Source organism: Emys orbicularis, chromosome 22, assembly GCF_028017835.1.
Source record: "Emys orbicularis isolate rEmyOrb1 chromosome 22, rEmyOrb1.hap1, whole genome shotgun sequence".
Classification (NCBI taxonomy): Eukaryota; Metazoa; Chordata; order Testudines; family Emydidae; genus Emys; species Emys orbicularis.
The window spans coordinates 18,583,250-18,611,211 of record NC_088704.1 but is presented as its reverse complement, the minus strand read 5'-3'; the positions used below and the strand labels follow the sequence as shown (position 1 = coordinate 18,611,211).

The following is a 27,962-nucleotide window of genomic DNA, read 5'->3' as shown; positions in this document are numbered from 1 at the left end:
GAACCCAAAGTGTATTATTGAAACAAATCTCATGATTTTTTTTAGGGGGAGGGAGGTTAACCCATTTTTTTTAACACTTTAAGTTGGCATCATTGGGCTTCTGCCACAGCCAAATTGCCCCATGCGGAAAGGGTCCAGACACCACATGTTAATAAATAATAATAATATCTAGCTCTTCTATAGCACTTTCCATCAGTTGCTCTCGAAGTGTTTTACAAAGGAGGACACTACCATTACCCCCATTTTACAGAAGGAGGAACTGAGGCACAGGGAAGGGAAGGGCGTTGCCCAAGGTCACACAGCAGGCCAGTGGCAAGGCTGGGAATAGAAGCCAGGTCTCCCAAGTCCCAGTCCTCCATCCATGAGGTCTTGCTGCCGCCTTACCATGGGCCCATCCTGAATGGCGTGTGGGCGCCTTGGCATCTCTGCAACGCAGCCCAGGGGATGGGCAGGGTGGGCAATGCCAGGGGACATCGCCATGGCAACACCCCCAGGGCACTGCCATAGAGCTCTGGCGGGAAGGGGCAGGGTGGCCGCCGTGAGGAATTGTGGGTACTGAGTGCAGTATTGGTTGCGGTAGCATTGAGGCCCCCGGCCTGCTCTGCCCCTTTAAGTGGCTCTCGCCCCGCCCATCTTGGAGGTGCTGTGATGACGCACAACACTTGCGCCTCGCGAAGCCAGCATATTACGTCAACCTAGGCGTATTACGTATGTGCTAGTGGCCTACGTTATCTTCGTGACGCTACGTACAGCGGACGGTGGCCGAGAGAGGGAACGTTTCCTCCCGTTCCTGTCCCAGCCCCTCAGGATGCCGCTGGCTCCGGCTGGGCCCGCGCACCTGGTGCGCTGCGGGCAGAAGGATGAGCTGTATCGGAGCGGCTTGCGGAGCGGGGCTGGGGCAGCGCTGCACGGGCTGGCGGGTGAGGGGCTAGGACTGGGCTGGGGGGAAGAGAAGGGCGGGGGACTCGCGTGGGCTGGAGGGGGGAAGAGAAGGGTGGGGGCTCGCGTGGGCTGGAGGGGGGAAGAGAAGGGTGGGGGCTCGCGTGGGCTGGAGGGGGGAAGAGAAGGGTGGGGGCTCGCGTGGGCTGGAGGGGGGAAGAGAAGGGTGGGGGCTCGCGTGGGCTGGAGGGGAGAAGAGAAGGGTGGGGGCTCGCGTGGGCTGGAGGGGGAAGAGAAGGGTGGGGGCTCGCGTGGGCTGGAGGGGGAAGAGAAGGGTGGGGGCTCGCGTGGGCTGGAGGGGGAAGAGAAGGGTGGGGGCTCGCGTGGGCTGGAGGGGGGGCGAGAAGGGTGGGGGCTCGCGTGGGCTGGAGGGGGGACGAGAAGGGTGGGGGCTCGCGTGGGCTGGAGGGGGAAGAGAAGGGTGGGGGCTCGCGTGGGCTGGAGGGGGAAGAGAAGGGTGGGGGCTCGCGTGGGCTGGAGGGGGAAGAGAAGGGTGGGGGCTCGCGTGGGCTGGAGGGGGAAGAGAAGGGTGGGGGCTCGCGTGGGCTGGGGGGGAAGAGAAGGGAGGGGGCTCGCGTGGGGGAAGAATGTGCGGGGCCTGGTCCCTGTGCACAATGCAGTTCTGGAGCTGTACCTGTTGTTTTCTCCCCCTACCTCGGGTAGGTTTATTGTTACCTTTCAAAGTTTGAGGCCTAGCCAGCCCCAGCTAGTCCATGGCTCCCCATAGCCCTAACAGTCACTGTAAGAGGCTGAGAGCTTTACTCATGGGTTTATTAAAAGTACTCCTGGCAAGTGGAATTTTGCTCCTTTAAAAGGCAAAGGTCATATTCTTGTGTTACTGCCCAGCTGTTCAGGTTATTAAACCTAAAAACAAAACAAACTCCTCCCTCATCTTCTACCTCCCTTCCTCACCTTCTGCCATGTCTCCTAGTTTGGATAATGAAAATGGAGTAGTCTGTCTGGTGCACAGTGCTGCAAAGTTTGGGCAATAATCACTGCTGGGGAGTGTTTTAAATCCAAACTGGTTTTGGAATAAATTTTGTTATTAATCTTTTTAGGTACTAAGAAATGGTTGGAATGGAGGAAAGAGATTGAACTTCTTTCTGATGTAGCATACTTCAGCCTCACCACTTTGTCTGGTATTGTTCATAAAGTTTAGCCATTTATTTGACATGGTTTGGGGGGAAGGTTGAGGGTATGGTTCTGGTGTGGAGAAAACAGACTCTGTTTCTGTGATTTATTTGTTGGCTGAGTTAATTACCTGCTTACAAATATTTAATGCTTCTGGGTTGCTGTCAGTAGTGTAAATGTAATGGGGGGGGATGTCCTAGAAGTTTGGTTATTTTTATAGATGCCTCTTTTTGTTAAATGTAAATACAATGTTAAATATTTGGTTTGTTTAAGATATAGCATTTATTTAAAATCCATGTGAAACAACCCATCGTTTACTATCTTGCTCCCATCAGCACTATTGGAAGACTGCTTTCTGAAAACAGGACCTGTACCATGAAGAATTATGCATTATGGTAGTAAGCTTGGTGTTTGAGTAATTGCAGGATTGGGCCCATAAAAGATTTACAGTTTATACATAATGATCACATCATTTGGCACTGAAATTGGCGCTCCTAAACATGGCATCTGTTTTAACAGGGCATGTCAGTAATGAAAATAAGAATGCCATCTTACCCATCTTCTACTTTTGTCCATGTTATCTTTCAGGTTATCAAACTCTTGGTGAAGAATATGTTAATATTGTCCAAGTTGATTCTTCCAAGAAGAGAATCCCTTCTCTGCTTCGACGAGCCATTTTGATTTCTCTTCATACTGTTTTGCCTTATTTGTTGGACAAAGGATTAATCCATCTGGAACATGAGTTGCAGACAGAAACTGGTGGATCTAGAACCTTGCAAAGCAATGGTCTACGTGGCAGGACTTTGGCACGAAGCTGGGTGCAGAAACAAGTTGGCAGGCTGACAGAACTGCAGAAGAAAACCCTTTTACAAACTGTGTATGTCCTCAAGCAATGCATCCCCCTGCTCCGTAGGCTGCATCTGGCAGTATTTTATATAAATGGCCTCTTCTATCACATCTCTAAAAGGATCACTGGAATATCTTATGTACGTTAAAGAATTCGTTGATCGAAGACACTTTTCTTAACGTAATGTAGTATTTTGGCTTCAGCAACAGTATTGAATGTAAAAGGGATGTAGAATTTGGCCTGTGATGATCAGTAAATTGGGCAGTGCCTAATAATTTTAGAGAGAGTTTTCAATAATTCATGAGAGAGGGTTATGTTCCCCCCCCCCCCCCATTGGTCACTGCTAACAGATCTAGATTAATTAGAGACCAGTTCAGGTCCTAATGTAATTCTAGAAAACAAGTGAATCTAGCCAAAACTATATTTGGGGCACATGCATTCACTGCTAGTATGTGTGGAAGCATCGGTAACTAACTGGTGTGACTCTATTGTATGGGAAATCTGATATATACAGTCTTAAGTTCTCATTTTTAACTGCCCTTTTCAAGCTAGTGGCTTAATGTAATGTAAAACTGTGTCTTTAGGAAGATTATGGGAGGAGGTGGTCAAAACTGAGGTACTAGCAGATCCATGGTGAGGCTCATTAATGAAAACATGACCTTTTGGATGGTAATTTAGTTTCTCTTTTCCTGTCTGAACTATGCAGCTTCGTGTTCCAGGATTGCGTGGAGATGACCAAAGCGTTCGATCAAGTTACAAGCTTCTTGGGATAGTTTCACTGCTGCATCTTGTACTAACAGTTGGTGTTCAGATATACAGCTTCCAACAAAGGCAGAGGGCAAGGCAGGATTGGAAACTACACCGCAACCTCTTATATCCAAAGTATGATGTTCCTAACTTGCTGGGAAGCGGGTGGAAGCAGGAATAATTGTGTGGGAATTTTCTTATCTATAACTAATGGGAAATTCTGTGGTGGAGCTCCAATCACAGCTAAGCACCAAGGTAACATACCTACTATAGGGTAGGTGGAAGGGACTTCTTCGGATGCTATGCAGAGAATTGCTATACATCTTCTATCACTAATGAGAATGTATTCAATTACAGTAGCCAGATAGGACACCATTGTGCTAGGTACTGTGCAAACATATGACAGACTGCCCCAGCCCCCAAAAGCTTGTAATATTGTAACTTAATGTGAATAAAAAAGTTGTTGGTCTGAGTCCTCCTCCTACTGGCAAAATGTATCAGAGGGTATGTCTATACTGCATTTTAAAACCGGTGGCAGAAAGGCTCAGAGCCTATAGCTACAGACTGGCTCAAGCTATGGCGCTAAAACCAGCAGTGTAGATAGCTCTGCAGCCCCACCCCCTTAGCATCAGAGCCCGAAATCTAGCCCAAGCCTGAATGTCTACACAGCTGTTCGTGCTGCAGCACAAGGCTGTAGAGTCAGGCTGAGACTCACTGCTACAGGTTTTAAAACTGTGTAGATTTAAACACACACACACCCATCCATCCATCCTCCCAATTGGCTTTAATTGTCCACTTTGTTGAAAATCTCAGCTGACGCCAGGGATTAAATGGATTATGGTGACTGAACTACTCTCTCCTCCCACCAGAGGTGGGCTTTTCAGGGCAGGATTGAGGCATACTTACAGCACAGGCAGCAGTGCATCAACACTTCCACCTCACTGGCCTTTCCACATGACCCTTAGTGTCAGGCCCTGGACTCATGTAGGGCAACCACGAGCAGTCTGTCGTGTTGTCCCTTTTTCTCCACTCTCACTCACCTGTGCAGTGTCTGGGCTATTTTAGGTGCTGCTATTACTTTTTTTTCTTTTCTTTTTTTGAAATGTGTGACTAAAGGGTGTTTTCAAAATTGCATCTCTGTCACTTTTCTCAAACTTCAAGTTTAGCAGATAATTGCCTTTTCATAGACTATTTTTAAGTTATCAAATAACTTCACATTCGAATAAGAAAAATGTTGCCTTGACACTAGTGCTCCTGTTCCTTGTCCCCTTCACTAGAAGCATAGCATGAATTATGGTCCAGGTTGTCTTGGGCATCTCAGGCTGTGTTCCTCCATACCTCATTCTATGTCAGTATCACTGACATTTCTGAAACGTTCTTAATGAGGGGAACGTGTATAACTCTTGAGCATAAGTGGATTTGTTTCCATACATTATATCAGTAAGAGTGTTTTACGTATTCTGGCTGTTACATTTTAGTTTAACTGTACATTTATTCAATCAGAAATCAGACCGAGGAACAATCTGTTGTACGCAGTTCCCGATGCACATTGTGCTTGGAAAAACGTAGGCATGCAACAGCCATTCCCTGTGGCCACCTGTTCTGTTGGGAATGCATCACAGAATGGTGTAACACCAAAGTAAGTGGGAAGGAGTTGGCTTTGAAAATGTGGAAGAACTATTGCATGATTATTCTGGAATAATTTTCAGATTCAGTAGAAAAATAACCTTCCCTTTGTAGTTAAGAGACTTAAAATCCCTATCCACATTTTGGAGGGGCCTGTGCTTGCCAAGGTGACCAGTTGACTTGAGCTGTAAACAAATGTGTAAATGTTCTCTGCATTACAGTAATGAGGGAAACAGGACCTGAGTGTTTGTTTACAGCACCACTCCGGCTACACAAACTCAGAAATGCTGTTGAACTTTATTGAAGTTGTGAACTTTGATAAATTATGGGATTAGTCATTACTTACATCTGGAGATGTGAGTTCCAATCATGATTTAAGTGAACCAAGAACATAAACTGAGTATTCTCCTGGAGCCCAGTGAGCATTTGTCCATATTAAACCACCATATAAGTACAACTGGAAAAGCCCAGGAGTGGTGTAGGGCACAGCTAACACCTCCATCCTGGACCCAGCTTGTTAACCCTTCTTCATGGGCCACAAAACTTTGTTCTACTTCTCCTACTTTTAATGACATAAATGGTTGCATTTTGCTATGGATTAATTTTCCATGCTGTGGCTTTTTTTCATGGGATGGTGGTAAGCTTCTTCATGAAAAGCAAAGCTTCCAGTAAATGAATCATAGGGTGGTATTTACAAATTAAAAGTCTTATTAAAACATTTGGAAAATAAACTTTGTTCTACAAGTGCTTCCAAGTTGATGAACAAGTCAATATATCAGTTAAGTCCAGAGTAGCTTAAATAATGTGTATTTTCATGGGTCTAGGGAAATGCATTTATCCACAGGGCAGCTTGTCTCAGAGATTTTAGGGCATGTCTGCACTACAAGAGATACAGTGGCATAGCTGTACCACTTTAGTATAGATGCTTACTACAACAACAGAAGGGATTTTTCTATTGCTGCACCCTTGAGAGGCAGTAGCTAGGTTGATGGAAGAATCCTTCCGTCAACTGAGCTGTCTACAGTGGCCCTTAAGTCAACCAGTGAAACTTCACAGTCTTGAGCACTATAGAGAGTTAGGTTGACTTAAGTTTTAGATGTAGATCAGGCCTTAGTGTTAACTTCATAACGCGTGTCTGCTATCTATCTCTATGGAGAAGGGTCTGACCCTCCTGATTTTGTCAGTTAAACAGTATCTTTCCCAGGCTCCAAGAATAGTTTATAAACTATTACATGCTAGCCATAGTCTGTTTTTAACCCTTTTCCAAACTGGAAAACCTGTTTGGTGACTTTGTGTGGGTAACAGGTTGTATGTTGTTGTTCGTTTTGTCCCACCATTGATGGATTTTGGCACATCACCCCAGCCCTGGGGCTTAAAGGTTCCTTTGCTTTGTAAGGCTTTCGGGACAAGTGTTTGTGCTGAAATGAGAGTTTACAATAGACCAATGCATGATCTAACCACACTACTTGACCATTCAGAAAAGTGAGATTCCTGAGTAGCGAACATTGTTTGTATATCATATTGGATGGGCACTTTAGAAGAGCTATTAACCCCGATGTACATTTTTCCTAACCAGTTTTCCCTGTCTTATCAGAAGGGGAATACAATTATCTCCCACCCCCTATGTACGCACACTACAAGTAATGAGAGCATAAGACCTGGTGGAAAATGCAGTGCTGCAGTTAAGTTGATCACATAGGAAAGTATGCCTTTCAGGCCCAGGTATTTGACTGAGCACTTCTTCCTTGGATAATCTGGGGTTAAGAGTGATGATTATGTAAGAAGTGCCTCTAAATGCTAGCACTTCTGACTCAAAAAGCCAACTTCAGCCCAGCTGTAAACAGGTGCCATCCATAGATACCACAGGAGCTGTACCTGCTTACAGTAGATGAAACTTTAATCCTCAGCGTGGTCCAGTATGGTATCATGAATCAGACTGTGCATTCCTTTTCAAACCTTATTAGACCCTTCTGTGACTGTGCACCATGTAAACATGAGCAACTCTTGCAAAACAGAAAAATGGTAACTCATCTATATACCGCTCTTTTCCTGCAACTGAGTTAGCTTTTACTGTACATCCAACACTTCACTACCTACAAGACTAAGCTCTCCTACTTGATGTTAGAGGCTGGTGAAATTCCTAGATGCCAAGTTCACACTCAATAGCCTACTGGCAATTTCAGTATCATACACCTAGAGTCCAAAATGGAGAGTGAAACCCCCACACCAAAACTTGTTCAGAGGACTTCTACTTCGCACCTTCAATCAGCTGTAAATATAAAGATCTAGATATCCACACACCTGATGGTAGGTGGCACATTAGAGGCCCTTTTAGATCAACAGGCAAAGACATGCTTTCTACAAGGCATACTATAGACTAGCATCTTTCCCTAGACAGCTTACTGAGTAGTATTTCACACTGAAATAGGTCTGACAAATGCCTCATTAGGTTTGAAGTCCTACTTCAATCTACTTTGAATCAAGTAAATAAATTTAAAGTATTTCTGATCAAATTTGTATATTACCAAATTTTTGGAAGTTAAGTGATTCCAGACTACTATAGACTTGGTCAGCCTCTCATCCCCCTCACCCTCTTGACTTCTTAACCAGGAAAGGTTAGAAGATAACTAAGCTTTTCTATCTTGAGAGCAAACAGTATGCAAACTTCAGCACTTCCATGGATGCTTACAGTAATTCTGCCATAGGTTGTTAATGTCTCTTGGGTCTGCAAATGTTTCCCTTGTGCCAGCACTAATTGTGGGTTTAGTGTCTGAGCTCAGTAGCCTAGCAAAAGTGATAGCTATTGAGTAGTAAACATGTACTAAATAGTCTAGGCAAAGGAAAGTTCATGCAAGATGGCTCTCTCACACTGGCTATTAGTCTCTTTAAAATTTTGCAGCTTAGTGCATTAGCAAGTATTTTCTTCTTTTAAATGGATGGCCAAAAAAAAAAAAAAATGTATGGCACTTGTAAGACAAGATCTGAGTGAAATCCAAAGATGACAGATGGATCTCAAACAATAGCAACAAGCTGCCTGGAATGTTCAGATGGTTCAAGCAGTCTGGCTAATATATGGCACATAACTTTCTCTACTGGCCTTCTGAGTGCATCACTGATTGAAAAACTAAAACATCAATAGCTCTACCTTGTAAGATTCTGAATAAGTAAACTGGTTTATAACACACTGAACAAAGTCTGGGTGTGGGTTACTTGAGCACTCTTGGAAGATTTAAGTGAATAAGATAGAAGTCTGAGTTCATGTACAGCTACAAATAAAATTATCTTGAACATCATGTGCTAGGAGGGAATTAGTTTGTAGTCAAGTGGACATTTCAATTCTGGAGTTAGTGATCTAAGTCTTGGAGGGCAAGCCATAGTGTTGCAATAGTAGCCTACTTGAGCTACTGCTTTTGATGGACTTCCCAGAGGAGGCCTGTTCTGCTCACTGAAGGAGCTTGTAGATGGCACAAAAATTCTTCATCTTAAAGGGACAGGAATCTGGCCTAACACTGTAGGAGCAATCTGCCTCAGCAGGTGGTAGTTCTCGCATGCGTGTAACCTCAGCTGACAGATCATTTAGGGCTGTTATAGAACCTGCAGGGTCATGGGTTAGTGCTTGCTGTAGTTTTATATTGGAACACTCCATTTTCTTTCATCTTCACCTGCTTGTACAGTAGCTTCTGTAAGTTTTTTGCCTCTGTAGTTAGCAACCATTTAAATACAACTCCGCAGCAATTTGGTTTTTAAAAGCCCAAACCTGTAAAGCAGGGGTTCTCAAACTGGGGGTCAGGACCCCTCAGAGGGTCACAAGGTTGATTACATGGGGGGTCATGAGCTGTCAGCCTCCACCCCAAACCCCGCTTTGCCTCGAGCATTTATAATGGTGTTAAATATATAAAAAAGTGTTTTTAATTTATAAGGGGGGATCACACTCACAGGCTTGCTATGTGAAAGGGGTCACCAGTACAAAAATTTGAGAGCCACTGCTGTAAAGTAACTACATTTACATAGCAGCCAGTGTTTAAATACAGTAGTGGGTAATTTAGGGATGCAAAAACCCTCAATGTTGCTATAAGAACTTTTACATTTTCTAACTCATTTGTATTGCACATGTATACACTACTCCTAGTTGAGCTATTTTAATGTATTCTTACAGTATATACATTGTGGCTGAGTTAATGCAACTATTAGGAAGTGTTACTGAGAGAATCCTAACTTTATTTTGCTTTAATATTTTAGTAATAGCTTCCATTTGTCATCACCAGCAACTACATATTTACCTTGTGACGTGAAAGCTGCCTTTTATAGTAACTGAAATAATGGAGCAAATTTTTCACTTCAGAATGAGTAAACTGCTTTCGAGTTAACTAGGTCTCTTTAATGAACATTTGCCCATGCAATATTTTCTTTATATGAATAGCTGAATTAAGATCTCATTGCTCATGAAGCACCAGCAACCTGTTTAAATATAACAAGTATTTTTCTCTCTCATGCTTGTGGAGCTAAAGAATGCAGATATAAGTGATCCTGCCTAGCTGAGAACTAGAGACCTACAAGCTAGCTGAACAGCCAAAAAAGACAACAGATGGTTTAACTTGTTGGAAAATACTGTTATTTTGGTAATATATTGGGTCTTTCATTTGACATAGGAAAACCAGGGAAATCTATTTCATATTACAGAAACAGAAAGGATCACTTCAGTCCTCTCTGCTATAGCTATGAGTCAGCTGGAGCACTTGCGTAAACCACTGGCCTCTCACCTAATCTAGGTGGTCTTCCCTTCCACGTTGAACCTTCATTTATCTCCCCTCTGAGAATTGTGTACATATTCTACCTTTACCAGTGGCTTGACTTTGGTTTTAAGTTCTCAGAAGAAGGCATTTAACACTAGTCACCCTTTTGAGCATTTTCATTTAATGTGACACTTACTGCCTGAACCAAGTAAGTTCTCCCGCATGTGTTCTTCCTTGTAGAAATACCTGAAGAGGATTTTATTGTCTACACAGCTAATAAAGGTTCACCTTGAGGGGCCACTGTAATGTACAGCTTGTTCATTAACCATGCATTATAAAGCTTAGTAAGGTCATGTCCTGTACTAATAAAATATTGTAATTTAAATTAGGTGCAGTTAATTTGAATAGAGGATAGCGCTTTATACAGTTAACCTTGCCCTAAAAACTAGACAGAAGGAAAGATTAGTGTTTAGAATTAGGTAGGGCTACTCATTCCTTTATCTAGATTCCTCCAATGTGCTCATGTTTAATTTTTTTTGGCTCATTAACACTTGGTAACTTAATCTTTCCCTTTTGTAGGCAGAGTGTCCATTATGCAGAGAGAAATTTCATCCTCAGAAACTGATCTATCTGCGGCATTATCGATAACTGTATCAAACCACTACTGTTGCCCCTGACAAGATCCTAGGCTTCTCTATCCTTATCAGCCAAAGCAGCCATAATACAGTTTGGCTTAATCCATGAGCAAGACTTTATTTTGAGCCTAAATCTTTTTCTAAAACTTAACTGTTTTTACTGCTTGTACAAAGGTGATCTTCTCATTCCTGTTACAAAATAAACTTGAAGTACTTCAGTCTACCACCTTCTCTGCCTGCTCTTGTACCTCAGACCTTGACCTGCCATGTTAAACATTATTCCTAAAAATTGCTTAGAGCAAGTGCTCTAAACTTATTTATGCTGTTTGTCTGCATTTCACTTTGAACAATAAGGAGGCTATAGAATGAGGATATTAAGTAGACTATTGCCCTTGCAGTTAGTTGCAAACACTGGGGGAGGACTTAAATCCAAACAACCTTTCGTGGCATGCTTTTAGTATTATGAAAGTTTTAGGATTAAGACTTACATATAAATGTTGGATCCTTGCTCCCTTCCTGTTCTCCAAAAACTACAACAGTCCCTGCTGAAGCTTCAGGTGGAAATAGTATGTGTGCATATGCTTAGAGTAGAAGAAATTAAAGTTATGACTAACTGCAGTGGAAATTCTCATAAGAAATATGAATCCTAATAGCACCATTCTATTTTTACAGCATAATTACGGTTAACAGTAAGAAACTTCTCCGCTTCAATTTAAACTCAAATTCCAATAGAACATGAGCACACCTTGCACATGTAACTGCTGATGTAAATTGAACACTACAGTGAAAAGTGCTGAAGATCAGGTTCATTTATGTACCACTTAGTTTGTTGTTTCTCACAGCTACAGGAAAATACTGTCAGATCCCTATTGTCACATTTAAAGTAGTCTAGCAATTTAAATTAGATTTTTTAAACAGTTTGTTACACAGCATACAGAATGCTTTTGTATACACTAAGTTTTAAAATAGCTCACTGAATGTACAGTTGTAGGAACAAGTTCAGTAATGGACACTTCCTGTAATAATCATGAAGAATTTATATTAATTCATTATATATACAGACTGCAGTGGTATCTTCCATTGCCCAAAATACAAGATTAGTAAACATCACACTCCTATCCAGAACCCGTCCCTTTTGGCAATAGGCACTATCAACTCTGCTGATTACACATTTTACAGTGCAAATGAAGACGGATGTTTACAAAAGCATTGCTGCTTAAGTTTTTTTTCCAGAAACCATTAGTGATTCAATTATCCAAAAAACAAAGTGTTTGGGAGGAAAAACAATCAAACATTGTGGTTCATCTTTCTGCTCTTGCATGATAGCTAAAGGTACAACTCAGATTGCTATTCACTTGCTATCTGAGGGAAAAAAATCCAGAATTCATCAAATCTTTGACATGCATAACAAACTACTTAAAAATAAGCTTTTCACTGAAGCTTCTAAAGGTTAAAAAAAGCCTTGGAAAATACCTTATTAGATCTTGAATCCATACTAAGTTAAGAGCACTTCTGTTAAAATAACTATACTGCAGAGGTCCTGGCCATATAGGCAACATATAGCAAGAGTTGTGGACAACCTCTCCCTAAAAACTCCCCCACAGTTAGGTTCCTTCCCCTCACATACACAGAAAGGCTGAAAGAAGAGATAGGTACTGATATATGCAGAAGAACAAGACACTTAACTCTGCTGGATAAGTGAGAGACGTGAAATCCCCTGAATACCCTGTCCCTACCCTCCCACCTTTCATATCAAAGGCTTTCTAGGAAAACCCCACCTGAACTTAACTGTCAACACAGCAAAGGGAGAAAGGTGGCCTGAGCCAGGACTCAAGGCATATGCAGCTTTAGAGATCACTGTCAACACATTTAATTACACATAGAAACATGTAGCAAGCTATTACTGATGGTAGAACTTGGCTAATGCTGCCAAGAAAGAAGGCAGTTGCAATCTGTACTAGAAAGTTATTCTTGTATCTGTCAAGATCTAGGTTTCTTCAGCCATAATTGATGAAGACATAGAACTTAACACTAAGAAAACATTTAGAAGTGGTTTAAGAAAATGCCTGCTTAAACAGTTTAGAATAGTTCACTCAACCACTGCACAGGTGGTGTGTTTTTGTTATTTTTAAGAAACCATGTTCTAGACTTGTCCGTGCCTGGGCTTGGGATACTACTCATTGTTTGAACATCGTTAAAATCTCAGTGCATAGGGGGCAAGCTACTCCTACCTACAACAACAGTAAAGAAGAAGGTATTGATCATGAACTGCCACTGAGAGAAAAACAGCAGCTGAGCAAAGGAACAACATTTCAAATCTGCAATTACAAGTATATTCCTTTTTTACAGTTTTAATAGATAAGTCTCTAATTCACCTTTAGGGCTTGATGTTGAAAGGGAGTCAACCAGCCACTTATTTTGTGCCTCCAATAATTCTGTAGGTAAATGAATACAAAGACCATTACTATTTTTACATATCTCCCTGATTTGCAGGCACAGTCAGAAGTGAAACTACAAAAACTATGACAGCAAATTGTAACCCAGTTTCTTAAACTCAGGACTTTTAGTTTTTCTTGGCAGCAACAGTGTTCATGATTGGCATTTGATAAGGGCTTACGGTTATATAGTATTTTTCAATCACATTTGCATGAAACTTTAGGTTGAACAAGTTTACTTTATAAAAAAAACACTGGTTTCCACAATGCTAGTTAAAAACCATAGGACATTTTTCAAGATTACAGCAGGCTGAATCTAATTAATGGTGTACAGGATTTCCTAGTGGCTTTTTCATTCTGCACAAGCAAACAAGGGTTCCTTTGTACGCGTTCCATAGCAAGAATCTGTTGAAGCTGCCGCTACACTACGTAGTGCATTCAAAGGACTCGTCTCATCCTAGCACCTGAAATATAATTCAACTGAATGAACTCTTAAGAACTAAGTAAATGTGTTACTTGAACAAAAAGAGGAAAATGTAAGTGTTGACACCATTTAAAATGGCAGATCTATAAATATTATTAGCCCAATATATTTTATGTAAAGATGACTAAAACAAGAAAGGGGGACAACTGTCTTTTAATAAAGTTTGGAATTAAAAAGTCACTTAATAAAATTGTTTGTAGCTGTATCACATCAAAAAGTTTACATGCAGGTCATTTATTTCTATATTTTTCATAGAAAATGAAAAGCTGTTAAAATCCACAACGTTTGTCTGCTATGGCCAGTTTGGGTGTGTTCTTAAGGGGCTGCATGAAGCAAACTTAAGTTAATCAAAAAAAACCCTTAAGTATCAAAGAAACAAGTCAAAATATTCTCCAACTAATAACAATTAAAATATATATATTTATAATTCCAGGCCCTCAAAAGAAATCATGATAGTTTAAGAACAAAGTTTTGAGTCATTATGAATGAGCCCAATTTCAGCATCTGCCATGAGATGCAATGGCTAAACTGGCATTAGAACCGAACACAAATGAGTTTCCTTATGAGCTATATTAATCTTTATTTCCCTTCTGCAAAAAACAGAATTTAGGATTTCTTTTTAAAAAACCCTATCTACTCTTTACTAACTTGGTTACACTCCAGTGATACCATGCATGTACCTTGCCAGCTGAAATTCTGCATATATTAAGGCCTATCAGACCCGTGTATGAACTTAGCACACAATTATGAAGCAGACAACAGCATCATGTGTGCCAACTTACTATTTTCCTCCACATATGTGCACAGCATTTCAGGGTCATACTGGGCAGGAACACTGTAAAAAAACCTAATTGTAGCCATTAGCCTCCCCAATGCCACAATGATTACAGTGGACCTTGAAAGCAACACACGATCCCAAATCAATGGGACATCGAAGATTCTCCAACTTGTTATCAAAGATAAATTAACCCAATCAATTTGGTTAGAATGCCAGTTTCTTCAAGAAACTGATATTTCAGACAAAAAATAGAAACAGCCTCTTAAAATGAAAATTCAACTGCTTTGTCACCACCCTCTTAATTACTTTATATGAAGAAAAAAGGCATTGTTACAATGGCTCAAAACCGTTCTTGTAGTTATATGTCGAGTCAGTCAACAGGCTCAATTCAACTTCTAGCTAGCGAAGGTCTTTCCCATGTCTTCCTTCCCTTTGTATTTCCTCTTGCCATGTGTGAAGGGTATATACCTGTACTTTACCATATGCTGTAAACAAAAAGACATCAGTTTAGTTGCTAAACAGAACTGTTTGACAGGTGTAATATTTCTATCAAAACACCATAATATGCAGTTTAAGCCACAATACACAAAGCTCTTCAGCATAATCACTAATTTACAACTGATAAGATGTACAACGTTTGTTTAACTTCAACAACATAAGATGCCATTCAGTCACAAGCTACACAAAGGATTTAAATGGCACTTTTTTCTGTATTATTTATTAGTATACACTACACTGAACACTTTAAATGGGGTTGTTTGAGAGTTTGTACCTCGAACTTTACAAAAAAAGCTACACAGTATGGAATAGTCAAGGTGGTTAATCATGAAAGGATTAAGCAGCATAAATATATTAATGTAAATCCCTTAGTCCTCACTTTACAATCATGAATCAAAATATACTACTTCAAAATTCAGAATGAGACATTTTCAAAATCTTTATTTTTAATTTCCATTTACAAGCCAACAAGCTATAGAAAATGTATCAAAGCCAACCTGAATTACTTTGCTGTGTTTGTCTTTTTAAAAATGCCAAGTTTTTCACAACAGCCATCACCAATTTGAGATCCCAATAGTCTGCTTTGCACATTATACTGCAGAAATGCCATGGATGAATGGTGCATATTATCCATTATAAGCTCCAAATTTACTACTTCAGAAGATATTATTCTGATAAATCTGAATCCTTTGAAGAATGAGCGGAAGGGGGCTAACAATTTGATATCTAGGTGTCTAAATGGATTTGATTTTCAGGAGTATTGAGTATTTATATTTCCAATTACAGTTTGTGCTGAAGAGTGCCTACAATTAGGTACTTAAGTTTAAAAATATTGGCCATACTATATATACACAGATAAACATACACAGTGATCATCTGGCTGCCAACATGGAAAGACACTCTTAAGCGGTGATATTTTATCTTCAAAAAGATTCAATCCAATCTCAGCACATTACCTTGATTTGTCTCTTCATAGTGATACAGAATAGCATAATGAAGTACATCACAAGGATTGGCCAGAATACCGGAACGTTGAAAGCCTCAAAGAATGTACATACCATTGCAACAAGGATGCCTTTAGTAGCAGAATGCCTTAAAAATAAATTACATAATTAATCCCTCCCACACACTGGAAGTGACTTATTTGACACATTCATGTAAATGCTTTTTATTTTTAAGAGAATGGGCACATGTATCCGCTCACCAGAATTTAAACTCTGGCAGCCTTCTAATGAAGGGTCGAAATTCTTCATTTTGTTTTGTGGGTAATGAAGGACCATCATCTGGATAAAAAAAGCAAAAAAAAAAAATCAATCTTTTAAGGTAAATCATCCCTTAATCGATCAGTCTAGTAAAGATTCTGTTCTTTCCTACTATCACTATTATATACAAAGCCTATCTCCAGAACAGAATAGCTCCTTGCAAGAGTTCAAGTTTCCTATCTGTGTAAAATTGATCACTGAAGGACGAGTTGCTAATGCTTGATCAAATAATATTTGTTTTGAGAGTGATGTCACAACTGAACCCAGATCTCCAGAAAAGTTCAGACCATTATGCAATATCTAACCTAGTTCAAGTGCAGGGCTGGGAGTCAGGACTCTTGGATTCTATTCTCATCTGACAGATTGGCTTTGGGATTTTAGGGAAATAACTTTTTACTTACATCTAAATGAGTCAAAGGAGGTGTGTTTTTCAGTTTAACTAAACTTACTTGATTACAACACCCCACCCCCTCCTTAAACTGTGTCTATGCAGATGTTAATATCTTTTAGAGAGTGGGTCATGTGGTAGCCTAGCATGACCAATATAAAATAATGATATATTTACACAGATGTTAAGAACTGTGTGTGTTTTCAGTTGAATTCAGCTCAGTTTTGCCTGTGTAGACAGGTCCTCTGTGCCTCTGTTTGAACCTCAACAAAGGGGGGGGGAGGAGGGGAGTAACAGCAGACAAATCAGACTCCTGAAAGGGGGCATAGTAGACTGGAAAGTTTGAGAGCTACTGCCTTAGATGAAAGCCACGATTAGAGACCCTTCCTGCACTGTTAATTTTTAAATAATTCCTAAGGCACAACTTTTAAACTCAAACTCTGTTCTCACTATTGAGAATTTTCTACTCTTCTCTGAAGATGTTTGTTCACGTGAAGATAGATGAAACTGATTAAGTGATTTGGAAAACAGTTTATGTTCAAAATTATAGTAACGGGAGTAATGTCCACTATACCTGAGTCTTCCATTAGAGAGGGATCTACCTTTGGCGACAAGAAAGCTATGAAGAGATTTAGGTGGTAGATTCCCAAGGCATACGTCACAATGTACCAACCCTAGGAAAGAACAAAAAACAACAAAAAGTCAGACTGAAAACTTCACGGAAAACAGCTTCAAATACTTGTTTATCAAGACCAGCACAAATTGTTTTACCTGTTTTTGGTTTCTTCCCCCAATTACTTTTTTATTTGCAAGTGACAAGTTTTCTGGACTCAGTTTTAAAACAGCTGACGTACAATGGGTGAAAGAAACTCCACTTGCATGAAACCCAAGTATTTAGGCTCTGTGTGAATAGGTAAAAACCACCCATGCAGATCTGATCCAACTTGGCAATTGGTTGGTTCCTATAATTCAACTGCCCTTTTTGTCCAGTGTTTCTTACTATAACAGAGTAAGCTAAAAATTTACTATGGAATGTTTCTAGCTACTTTCACTTACAGCTATGTAAGAATGACTAAATGAATTAAAGGGCATGTAAGCAAAGCAGGAAAAATCTGAAAGTTTAGTTAGGCTTGAAATTTAGTTTAGATTTTGAAAATTAAGTGTTTTATAAAGCGTAACAACAGTAAAGATTTTATGATGTTATTTAATTGCAAGAAGATGCGTAGGATGTAGGGTGTAGTGAGACAAACTAGTAAGCAAAACACCACATTCAGTTTCTTTGTCCAAACTCAGAGAAGCACAAACAGTACACAACCACAATAATGATAATATTTTTGTAGTCCTTGCAGGTTTAAGAATCTATGGTGTTTAGTAATGGAAAAGGATATCTGCCGCTTTAAAAACAATTATTTTTAAGCCAACTGTGTCCCATTAAGCAAAATCTAATTTTTGATAAGATGCAAGCATAATGCATTTTGTCTAAGGGGAGGAATATTGAGAAATACATCATTAAATAAGGAATTAAGGAAGTTACAATATAGCAGAGATCTGTTCCAGCAGCTTAAACTGGAGAGGGCAATTTGCAACAGACCATTTCCAGAAAAAATTGATAAGAAAATAAGATAAGTAAAATAAAGTCCCTTAAATCTTGTTGTTATAAGATCAAATATAATTGTCCTAGACTTCTATTTTAGCATTCATGCAAAGTGTGTTAGTAAAACAGTTACTCGCAGCAAATAAACTACACTGGGAACAACAGTCTAACAAGTCTCTAACAGCACATACAGTTATTTCTAGAAATAGTTGTCAGTTTGTATGACAACACATTAGAGAGACAAGGTGGGTGAGGTAATAAAAGCCCAACTTCTGTTGGTGAGAGAGAGAAGCTTTTGAGCCACACAGAGCTGAAGAAGTCTATGTGGCTCCAAAGCTTGTCTCTCTCACCAACAGAAACTGGTCCGATAAAAGATAGTACCTCACCCACCTTCGTCTCTCTAATATCCTGGAACTGACATGGCTACAACTACACTGCATACACACTGTTAAAGACATTTAAGGATTACATCACAATGCATGGATATCAGAGTGTAATCTCTTTCAACTGAAGAAGTTACGGCTGAATAACCTGTCCTCCAAGGAAAAAAATAAATTATAAAGCTCTAACATCCAGATAACATTGCCACAACTCTTGGTTCATTCTCCTCCAACTTTTCCGAAGGCAGCAATACCAGAATAAATTGTATTGTATTCTTTAGATAGGCACCTGAACGTATTAGCCTTTGAATGATTCTAAGTTTACGTGGTATATAACTTTGCAGAGTGCTGAGCACTACCAGCTCCTGTTGACATCTATGTGAGTTGAGGGCAGTGGTGCAGATCATCTCCTACGAGATACTTAGTGCCTCCAATTCCTACAAAACTCCATAAGAGTTTAGGACATTCCGTTTCAAATATTTCCCAGATTGCGCCCTAGGAGAGGAATACTAATGCATATGGGCTATATAGCTAATAGCAGCCACATTTTACATATGAAAACCAAGACTGGATCATCTGAAAGTTCTTTCAGGAAGGAAAGTACCCAAAGAAAATTCACATAGAAGTTCAAGTGCTCCAGCAGTTATGATGCTGTTACTCAATTTCAGAGCCTCCTGCAATTACTTTTGGTATTGTTTTCAGGCTTAGAGGTTTTAATCTTTAGAAGGTCAAGCACTTAAACAGGGACACTGCTGAAGTTATCAGAAATGTGTTACTCTTTGAATATCACTGAGCAACGAAAAAAATAATTGCACTCTTGCTTAGGGCAGCTTTGGGAATACTGGTTCTAAAGTGCTTAACTGAATTTTGGATTGGCATAAAATAGAGAAAACAGGGTAGTGGAGATGCAGTCTGCTGCTTGCCAGTGATGATAAAATAGTGGTAATGAAGAAATTCTTCATAGGTTCAGTGCTAGGAGAGGAATGCTGGCACGTGAATGAGATGCAAAGGTTTAAACAGGAAGCTAAAACATGAATGAAAGTTTTAAGAGGTTTATTATGCAATTTCATTAGAAATTAACAGTGGCACTTCCCACTTTCTCATCCTACAAAACAAAACAGCCAACCTTAACCATCCCTTTCAAGATTGTAGCTGCTCAAATTACTATTGCTATTAATTGGAGGGAAAAAAACAACGCACTTTCACTTCACACAAAGCATACCAAAGCTTTTCTTAGGGAAAAGATGAGTAGCCAAAAAAAGACACGCATATGTACTTAACTATAACTCCTTCATGACACTGAAAGTAGCTGGTTTAGGAATCTGTTTATTCTACCAAACTTGTTTCCATCTTGAAGTTATTATTTCATTACATGTCCATGCATGTAAACTTAAAATATTCTCACTTTGACCCATATGATCCAATATTTCTTAGCAAGTGTTTTAGTGAAATGGATTATTCAATTTAATAAAAAAGTATTCCTTTTAAAGTTACAATGTTATTCTAAACATGACAAATGCAATAAATTTAGTTTTCCTACCTGTAGTAGATAAACTCTAATCATGTAGATAAAACTCAGACCCAGAGTTACAACCCATCGTACTGCTGTATATGGAGTAGATTTGTCTAGCCAGGATTGGTAGATCTAGAATGAAATGTACAATGTTTTATACACAAACATGGTTTATTATAGAGTAATTTAAATGAGTGTCAAAAAGACCACAAGTTTTAAGGGACATTTTTTGGTTAAACATCATAGTTTAAAAGATTAAAAACATTTTTAGAACTCAGGTTTACTTGGCACTATTTAGACTGGTTACTTGCTTACATTTTATTCAGTTAGGTCACGCTTTGCTAACAAATTTCACTTTCATTTCTAGTCACAAAATTTCTGGTTCTTAAACACTAGTATAACTGGCTGGCAATTTTAAGTTGTAACTAGAGAAACTGATTTTTTTTTCAGTTTCATAAATAAGTTTCCATTAATGTTATGTTTAAATCTTCTGTTTACAAAATCAGATTTTGAGCCCGAGTTACCCAGAGGACAAAAAAGATTTTTTTATGGCTATTGGAAAGCTTACGCTCTAAGTGTTTTAAAAATCATTAGCAAATGTGTGTGTCTAACTCTGAACATCTTAAGGAGAGCAAATGTTCAGAAAGTGCTGAAAACCACCAAGAAAAGAAAAGAAAAGAAAAAAAAAAATCAGGCTTCTTTAAGGTGTTCATCCAAAAATTTGTGCATCCAAAAATCGCGTCACTTTTAAAAATGTGTGTACTATGTTGTCTAATTTACATAAGTACTCATGGTTTAGTAAAACATAAGTTTTAGCTTTTAATAGCAAACAGTAATTGCTTGAATTAATTATGGTTACACGAAGCTTTCTGTCTCTTCATCTGAGAGCAACTAGCATGCTGAGGGCATTAATGCAGTAATAAATATTCATACATACTGTTAAACATTCAAATAGTGATAGAGACATTAATTAAATTATGTATTTGTCATCATGGTTATGAGACCATCCATTTCTAAAAAGCAAACTCATTTTAAGGAAAATGCTTTTTGAAGTACTCAGTAACTTAATTATTCCTTTTACTGCAACTAAAGGCCATGAGTTAAAAAAAAAAATTGTATAAATCCAGTGACACTAGTTCCCAACATGATCTCTCACATAAAACCAACCTGTCCAAGTCTTGTGAAAAATCTATACACCACTGAAGGTTTGCCATGAACAGACTCTCCAATACTGTCCCCTTCGGACATTGTTGCTGTGAAAACAAGACATTTATACAGAAAACATATTAAAAATGAAAACTTAATATAGTGAAACTTTAAGACACTTTACATGCATCAGCATTCAGGTGTGTGATTTCATATCTTGGTGATCTGATATCTTGTTTGAAACGAAAAGGTATCTTCTGTGAAACATTTTTAAAGACAGGACATTCATTCATTCATTCTATTTCAGGGGAAGTGTCAAGAAAGGAAAGGGTTAAATATATTTTACAAAGGAGGGAGAGGATCCAAGACATTTTTAGGAAAAATTACAAACAGTAACTGAGGCAAGAGATCTAAGTGATGTTCTCACCTTGATATGCCAGAAATCAGAGTAATAATCTGGAAACAATAATCTGGAGATGATGTACTGTGATACTACCCTTCCCCCCCACACCTTTAGCCTTTAAAGGTAAACTGCAAAACCAAAATTTAAGAAACCTATTTAAGACCCCCCTCCTCTCAAAATTAGTAAGTGACTACATATTTAGATAAATTCAAATCTGTCTTCTGTACTTTGGGTTCCATCCAAGAGCTGGCATCATAAGCACCTAAACTGAAACATTTTCCTGCACTGTTTGAAGCATTTGATGTTGTCAGTCATATCTTTGCCAAAATGAACATCTCAGCAACAGTGGAAAATGATTACCTTTAAGAGCTTATATTGCCTTACTCCCTCTCACATGGTAAGAGACAGGACCCAGAACTCAGGTGAAAAACATTATTAATAAATGCAATACTTTTGATTTAGGATTCTCCTCCACTCCTCCAGTTAAAAACAAACAAGCTCTGCAGTTTGCTTTAAGACACAAACAAAATCCTATGGAATCTGAGCAGATGTGCCACATCACCAAAGGTAATACCTCACACTACTTCCTGGATTCCCATCTCTGGGCAGGACTATGTTGCTCTATGTGATAATGGGAGCAATTTCAGCTCTGTAGTAATTAACATTTAGAGAGTGTTTTTCACCTGAAGATCTTAAAGCAATACAGATGGGTGAAGTATTAGTAAACCAAGGAAGATTACCGGTAAATTGTATTAAATGCTGCATTATAGTGACAAATAGATGGAAGGAAGCTCTTGGTCCTAATGACAATCTGGAGATTTATGAAATGTTATAACTCTAAATTTCTCTCTGGGTGCATGGTAAAAATCTGAAAGCTATGTATTATCCCTCTTTTACATGGGAATAATAATCAGTAATGGGAAGGAGTCCCTATCACAATATCAGAGGTAAGAGGATTGATAGTGACAATTCAGAACTTCAGCCCCACCTCGATCCTAGGTATACCAAAGAAAGACTCCTAAAATTTGACAATACAAAAGTGTCCTTTTAATATCCAGGGCCAAAGACAGGAAATACGTTTTTCTCTTCAGTTAACTCCACAGGGTGCGGAGAGAAAATACCATTACAGAAACTCAAAGATTCAACATGCTTTTATTCATAACTTCCTCTATTACCACTACCTTATTATTAGTTTTGAAACTTTTTCAAACCTAGTGAAGCTAAAGCAGAACCAGAATGGCTACAACGGCGGAAATGTTTCATCATGGAAGAAATGTTTCCTTTCTGTCAATGATACCAATATTCATTTGAGTATCTTTAATGTTCTCATTATGTGCTTCTACTCAATCATCAATGGGGACTTGGAAAATCAGATCTGTAATAGGATCTAAAATCCCAATCCTGCACACAGTTACATACACTAGGGCCATGTCAACACTAACATTTCTGTCAGCCAGGGTGGATAAAAATCAATGATTTTTTTTTAAATCGGATTTTTTTGATAAAATGCTTTTTGAGGAAAAAACCTATCTAAAGATAGTTTTAATTAAGAAACATTATAGCTCAAAGATATCTCATCATGGAAAAGGGATTATAAATTCTAGTTCTATAGTATAAGACAATATATTCATGTAATGTTTAAGAAAAGTTTTGTAAATGAGTTCCAATAGTTCATGGATTAGGGACCCAATCTTATGGGGTTCCAGAGGCTTCTGTATAGATTATTTAGGTTAATCTTTCTATCTACCCAATGGGACTCAGTGCTCAGTCTAGAAGATACCAGCAGAGATGCTTAGTTTTTCATTTCTCAAACTGTAGATTTGTGTCTCCAGCAAAAAATGTTTTTAAATAAATAAATAAATAATATATAGAGGTGAGAAATAACAGACCTCAACCCTATTGTCCATCTGCAAATTTGTGTACACAGAGTCAATCCCTTACCTCTCTCTAAAAGTGCAAAGTTTCAAAAAGTTCAACGAATAGAAGATTGTTGGGGGCAGAATAGATCTGGACAAGGATAAGTCTGGAGATAAATGTGAGAAGGGAGAGACAGGCAGTAGAAACAAAAGTGAAACTGAGCAGCATATTCCAGAAGTCTTGAGGTCTTCCTGAGTGCAGCCTTCATTGATTTGAGATCTACCATACCATTCATATTCTCTCACTAGAAAGGAAAACCTATAATGGCAGCAGCCCATAAAATAGACCCAGTTTGGGAATAAGAACCATTCAAGAAATATATGTTTGCTGATGATGTTTTAAAGAAAGTCACACCAGTGAACTGGTAGAAGTCACTTAAGCACTTGGATTCAGAGACTGTTGAAGAGATAATCTCACTTTTAACAGCAGTAGCTTCTTCTGCCAGTGTAGGAAGAATATTTTCTTCCTTAGACTAATTCATTCCAAATTGAGAAATCCTTTGGGACCCGAAAAAGCAGGAAAGCTTGTTTTTCTTTTCCAGGTTATGAACAAACAGGAAAATGAAGGTGAAGACAACTGAGTTAGCTGCAGAAGCCAATATTTTAAGTTTCTCATGTTGACCTGGCTGACGTAGTCGATTTAATTTTTGTTTTGTTTTTTAAATATTTAACTATTTTACTTTAAAACAATTTTAACAAAAACAAACCTGATTTTAAAAAACTTGAATGTTTAACTAAATTCAAAAATAGCTCAGTGGTTTGAGCATTGGCCTGCTAAACCCAGGGTTGTGAGTTCAATCCTTAAGGAGGCCACTTAGGGATCTGGGGCAAAAATCAGTACTTGGTCCTGCTAGTGAAGGGCAGGGGGCTGGACTCGATGACCTTTCGGGGTCCCTTCCAGCTCTATGAGATAGGTATATCTCCATATGCTTGTTTTGTTAAAATATTATACGTTTGCTGTTGAAGAAAAAATCCAGAATACAAAACGTTGTTGTTTTAGTTAAATAAAACAATTTATATGTCTGTCTGGTCATGTTCTCTTTCTAATACAACATGGCAAGAAAATCCTCCAAATATTAATGATTAACCTGTTGAATTAGAGATCGTTCACCTCCCAATGACTTCATAAATATCTGCTTCAAATACCTTTGGTAAATGAAATAACCAAATAATCATTCATTTTCTGATATAGCTGTAAAACTAATCTGAAAAGTTTTCAAAATAAATCACTTAAAAAATTTAGTGTGTACTTCTAAAAATGAAACCTACATCTATCTCTGAGTTGTGAAGAATATGTATTAAAGTTAGAACAACCAAAAAGAATGCACTTTTATGTAGAAATCCATGATTAAATCAAGTCTTCCTGACTAGTGATTTAAATTGTGATTTAAATATATTAGATTTAAATCAAATCCACCCTGATAACAGCAAAACTTTTATCGTTCAGGTGTGTGAAAAAACACCCCCCCTGAGCAACATAAATTTTGTCAGCATAAGCACTCGTGTGCACAGCGCTATGTCGGCGGGAAGACACTCTCACGCCGACATAGCTATTGCCATTCCTTGAGCTGGTTTTATTATGTTCACAGGAGAGCTCTGTTCTGTTGGCATAACGCAGCTACACGAGTGCTCTTACAGTGGCATAGCTGTATTGGTACATCTGTGCCACGGTAAGCTTGTAAGCGTAGACATGGCCTAGTAGTTCCGTTGAAATCAATGGGACCACTTATGCATGAAGTTAAAGACACCTAGTTCTTGCAGGATTGGGGCCTTCTTTTGCATTCTGTTCTGCAATAAGGGTAGTAAAAAACTTCACATCTGATTAAGTGGTGATTATTATTCAATTTACAAAAAGAAAAGTGCTTGGATGAACATCTGATAAAAAAGCTTAGTGTGGGGGGATCCAGGCGTGGGTTGAGGGGGTTCTGTGTGGGGCAATCTTGGTGCGGGTGGCTCAGCGGGGATCCAGGTGCAGGGGGACGGAATCTGGATGCACAGGGGATTGTTGGGGTGTTGTGTGTGCAATGATAATGGGACTCGGCATGGGGGTCCAGGTGAAGGTGCTTAGGGCTCAGCGGGGGTAGTGGGGAGGAACAGAGCTCAGCTGGTGAGTCTGGGAGTGGGGGGGTCCAGATGCTGGGGGAGTGGGGATCCACGTGCAGCTGGTTGGGTCTCGGTGGGGTGGGGATCTGGGTGGCTTGTCGGGGTGGTCCAGGTGAAGGGGGAGTGGGGCTCATCAAGAGGGTTCTGAGCACAGGGGGGGGTGAGGCTCAGTGGAAGGATCTGGGTATGAGGGGGTCTGGATGCATGGGGGTTGGGCAAATGGGGGAGCAGCTCTCTGTATAGGGATCCCTTCCCCCCTGCAGCTGAGGAGTGATAGGTGCAGAAAGTGGGGGAGTTTGCAGAGCTTCCTGCAGCTGGGGGGGAAATCTGGGGGTTGGTCTGACCCGGCCCCAGATGCCGTGCAAGGGAAGAGGAAGTCACGTCCTCCCTAGCCCAGCCAGGACTAGCAGCTGAGCCTGGCGCAGGGTAGGAGCCATGAGCTGGGTCTTCTCTAGTCCCAGCCCCCACCCCACAGTACTTTACCTCTCTGCCAGCTGCCCTGGGCACCTGAAATATACTGCTGGGGAGGACTGCATGACTGCTCCTGTGGCTTCCCTTTGCTTCACCATCAGAAAGTCATTTTTCTATTAGGAAGCAAAGAAATCTGCGGGGGACATAAATTCTGCGTATGCACAGTGGTGCAGAATTCCCCCAGGACTAAGTATTGCAAGAAGTGTGTCTTGTGAAATTTACTTTGAAAAGGATTCACAATTACAGACCTAATTCTGATCTCATATCTGAGAATTGGAAATAAGGCTTAATTTTGATAACACACCATTATAACAGAGCATAAAATTCCTCTCTTACTTACAGTGAGAGGTTATCAAAATCCAGCACTGTAAATAAGTCAGTAGCCAGGGAGCAGACTGAAACTGGCCTAATGAACTTAATAGAGTTCAGAGTTTTAAACAGAGTGCTACCAACATGAAATATGGCTCTATAAAATTACTGTTCTGCCTTAAAAATATATTAACCTTACAAACTCATGAGCTATAAGAAGTTACGTTTTCTGGTTTACTAGGCAAGCAATGTCCATCCCTGAATTCTGAAAAAGCAGGGTCTCTTCCTTGATTATTTATTTTATGTGTAATGAAGGCACTTCATTCATCTCTTCCAATAGCATGCACAGTGTAAATAGGTTAGAGAACTTTCTGAACATTAATGAATTTTTCTGCCTTTAAAGACAAAACAAGCAAATAAGGAGGACTGAAGAGAAGGATGCAGTTCCCTGTGCTAGAAGAAGAACATACTTTCATAAGCAATAGCCTAAGATGTTCTGTTAGAAGGGCCAGTGGACAGCCAAAGGCACAAGGCAGCCCAGTTGGTCCCAAGTTTTTAAAGCATTGCAGCTTACTTCTGCTTCCCACAAAGTGCAAGTTTTCCTTTTACAACAGATTTGGTCCCTACCCTCCTACCTCATGCACCTGGCCCGTCACAAATACATCCCCAGCCAAATAATAGCAGCAGCTCTATGACACCTCTGCAGCCCCAGTCATTAAAGAAACAAACTTCCACCGGGTGTTCGTTAGTTAAATCTCGACACTAATTAAAGGAGGCAACGCAGGAGAGAGGGGAGTCCGTAAAGATAAGAAGTGAACAACGTGAATGCTCATTTGAAGCAGAGGTCAAGGAGAAGGAGGCCCCGAACTGTGACTAGCACCGGCCCCTGTGGGCAGCGGGAGACGAATCACCGACCCACCTCTAAGGGGCCGCACAGGTCTGACCCGGGAAGATCCCGAGACTCCCCCGCCTGGGGCAAGGAGCGCCTCACCTCCCCCCTCCACAGAGTAACCCCTCCCGCCGGAGGGAGCCGCGTGCTCCTGTCCAGTCACACCCCGAGGGCCGTTCCCCCCGGCACCTCTCCCAACGCGCCCCCTCCCGGCTACCCCAGCGCCCTGGGCAAGAATCCCCGCCCCGGGGGACCCCTCACCACCCCCGGCACCGCGGCCCAGGCCGCATCCAGCTACTGCCCGGCACTGGGCCCCGCTCCCACCTCTGTCCCGGGGGAGGGAGACACCGACTACTCACGGGTGCCGGAGCCGCTACAGCCGGGGCCAGGTCTCTCCTTCCGCCTTCCCCCCCACCCTCCACCACAGCATCCAATATGGCGGAGGATGAGTCAAAGCCAACTGCTTCCGCTTCCGGGGCAACGCGGGGTGTGGGGTGGGGGGGAGTGGCTCACTCCTCCGAAAGCACTGGCTACTGGCGGGGGCCCCAATGGGGTTGCTCTTGGAGGCTGGTACTTCGTGCGGGGATTGCAGAAGTAGTAGTGTGGGGAGGTGGTGGCTGGTACTAGGAGGTGGGATTGCAGAGTGGTTGGTATGAGGCACTGGGGTTACAGTCTCTAGTGCTGGGGGACCTAAGCATTGGGCTCTGGGTTAGGCTTATGGGGCTTGAAGGCCCT

General features: G+C 40.3%; 2 protein-coding genes across 2 annotated transcripts; one reads left to right on the top strand and one right to left on the bottom strand.

Annotated features, from left to right (window-relative positions):
• Window positions 1–723: 723 nt before the first annotated feature.
• On the top strand, window positions 724–10,880 carry PEX10 (peroxisomal biogenesis factor 10). Its single transcript, XM_065421281.1, has 6 exons — window positions 724–920; window positions 1,998–2,078; window positions 2,659–3,056; window positions 3,624–3,799; window positions 5,168–5,303; window positions 10,603–10,880. Exons 1-6 carry the CDS (start codon window positions 809–811, stop codon window positions 10,669–10,671), a joined length of 972 nt encoding a protein of 323 aa, XP_065277353.1. The 5' UTR covers window positions 724–808; the 3' UTR covers window positions 10,672–10,880.
• Window positions 10,881–13,714: 2,834 nt separating this feature from the next.
• On the bottom strand, window positions 13,715–27,673 carry RER1 (retention in endoplasmic reticulum sorting receptor 1). Its single transcript, XM_065421239.1, has 7 exons — window positions 27,587–27,673; window positions 21,158–21,243; window positions 20,018–20,122; window positions 17,078–17,177; window positions 16,058–16,136; window positions 15,810–15,945; window positions 13,715–14,840 (listed from the first exon to the last, which is right to left on the bottom strand). Exons 2-7 carry the CDS (start codon window positions 21,236–21,238, stop codon window positions 14,751–14,753), a joined length of 591 nt encoding a protein of 196 aa, XP_065277311.1. The 5' UTR covers window positions 21,239–21,243; window positions 27,587–27,673; the 3' UTR covers window positions 13,715–14,750.
• Between the last annotated feature and the right edge of the window lie 289 nt (window positions 27,674–27,962).